This window comes from Lipotes vexillifer, unplaced genomic scaffold (assembly GCF_000442215.2).
Source record: "Lipotes vexillifer unplaced genomic scaffold, Lipotes_vexillifer_v1.1 scaffold51, whole genome shotgun sequence".
Taxonomy (NCBI): domain Eukaryota; kingdom Metazoa; phylum Chordata; class Mammalia; order Artiodactyla; family Lipotidae; genus Lipotes; species Lipotes vexillifer.
The window spans coordinates 279,049-280,362 of NW_006786770.1; the positions used below are offsets into that span (position 1 = coordinate 279,049).

At 55.5% G+C, this 1,314-nt stretch overlaps 1 protein-coding gene across 1 annotated transcript in view; it reads left to right on the forward strand.

The window, feature by feature from the left end:
- Positions 1–550: 550 nt before the first annotated feature.
- The window catches only part of LOC103079040 (methylcytosine dioxygenase TET3), a 108,874-nt gene continuing 108,110 nt past the window's right edge, over positions 551–1,314 (forward strand). The window contains exon 1 of the mRNA XM_007459392.1: positions 551–853. Coding sequence (XP_007459454.1) covers positions 551–853 — 303 coding nt within the window. The remainder of the gene's footprint in view (positions 854–1,314) is intronic.

Sequence of the window (1,314 nt, forward strand, 5' to 3'; positions counted from 1 at the left end):
AGAACTTCATGAGAGCAAGCCCATTCTCTTCCCCCATCTTCCCTTTTCCCAGAAGCAGGAAGAGGTAATATGTGAAAGTTGTCCCCGAGCCCCTAGTGATGCGCTTCCCCTTTCTGTCTCTTTTTCAGGCAGCGCTGCCTTCTCCATCATCCTGACCCGGGAGAAGAAATACCGGAGGAGAAACTCCTCACCCTGCCCTGCCCCCATCACACACCTACTGGCACACCTCATGCCTGGGTCCAGAGGGGGTGAGGGTGAAGAACCCACCCATCCAAGATGATCCCTTCTCTGGGGACTGCCGCTGGTGTCCTCCCCCAGATCCCGGGCCCCAGCAGGTGGGAGAGTGGCCCCCAACTGAGTCCTATCAGACTGCTGCAGAGGAGGTGAAGAGGGGTTGAGAAGAGGCACCCATCCCGCAGCCTGGAGCTACTTGCCTTCACCCTGTAGATTTTGACTGCTTTAGGAGAGAGGACCTGTTGGTGGCCTTTGGAGGCAGGAAGCTGGACTGTGGCTCTGTCCCAGCACCTATGCCCCCACCTCTGGCAGCGTCATGAGTCAGTTTCAGGTGCCCCTGGCAGTCCAGCCAGACCTGCCAGGCCTTTATGACTTCCCTCAGGGCCAGGTGATGGTAGGGGGCTTCCAGGGGCCTGGGCTCCCAATGGCTGGGAGTGAACCGCAGCTCCGAGGGAGTGGAGATGGGCGGAAGAAACGGAAACGGTGTGGTACTTGTGAGCCCTGCCGGCGGCTAGAAAACTGTGGGGCTTGCACCAGCTGTACCAACCGCCGCACGCATCAGATCTGCAAACTGCGCAAGTGTGAGGTGCTGAAGAAAAAAGTGGGGCTTCTCAAGGAGGTAAGATGGATCTTGCGTGGCTGCCCTGACCCTTCCTTGAGGGTGCTGTGTTCACAGGGGTCTTGCTAAAGCCAGTTAAGCCCATTCTCCCGCTTTGATCCTCCTGGTCCAACTTTGAGTGGGGCCATAAATAGGAGTGTCGCTGTCTTTGGAAGCTGTTTTAGGCCCCTTTGCCGGGCCGACAATTGATGGGAGAGGAACCGGGTTGTAGAGGGCTCTGAGCTAGCAGTCTCATCTCTGATGTTTGCATTTGATGCAGGACAATGATATCCAGCTTTATCTCTAGAAGTTTCTTGTCCTGCTTGAAGCCTCAGATGTGTTTCAAGGTCACACCAATGCTTGGGTGATGTGGGGAGTGATGGTGTCAGGTAAGGGTTGGAGGCTGATGGGTTTGGAAATAAAAATTTGGAGTGACACTGTGTTTTTTATGCTGCCCTGATGGAGTGGGATGTTTCTTTCCC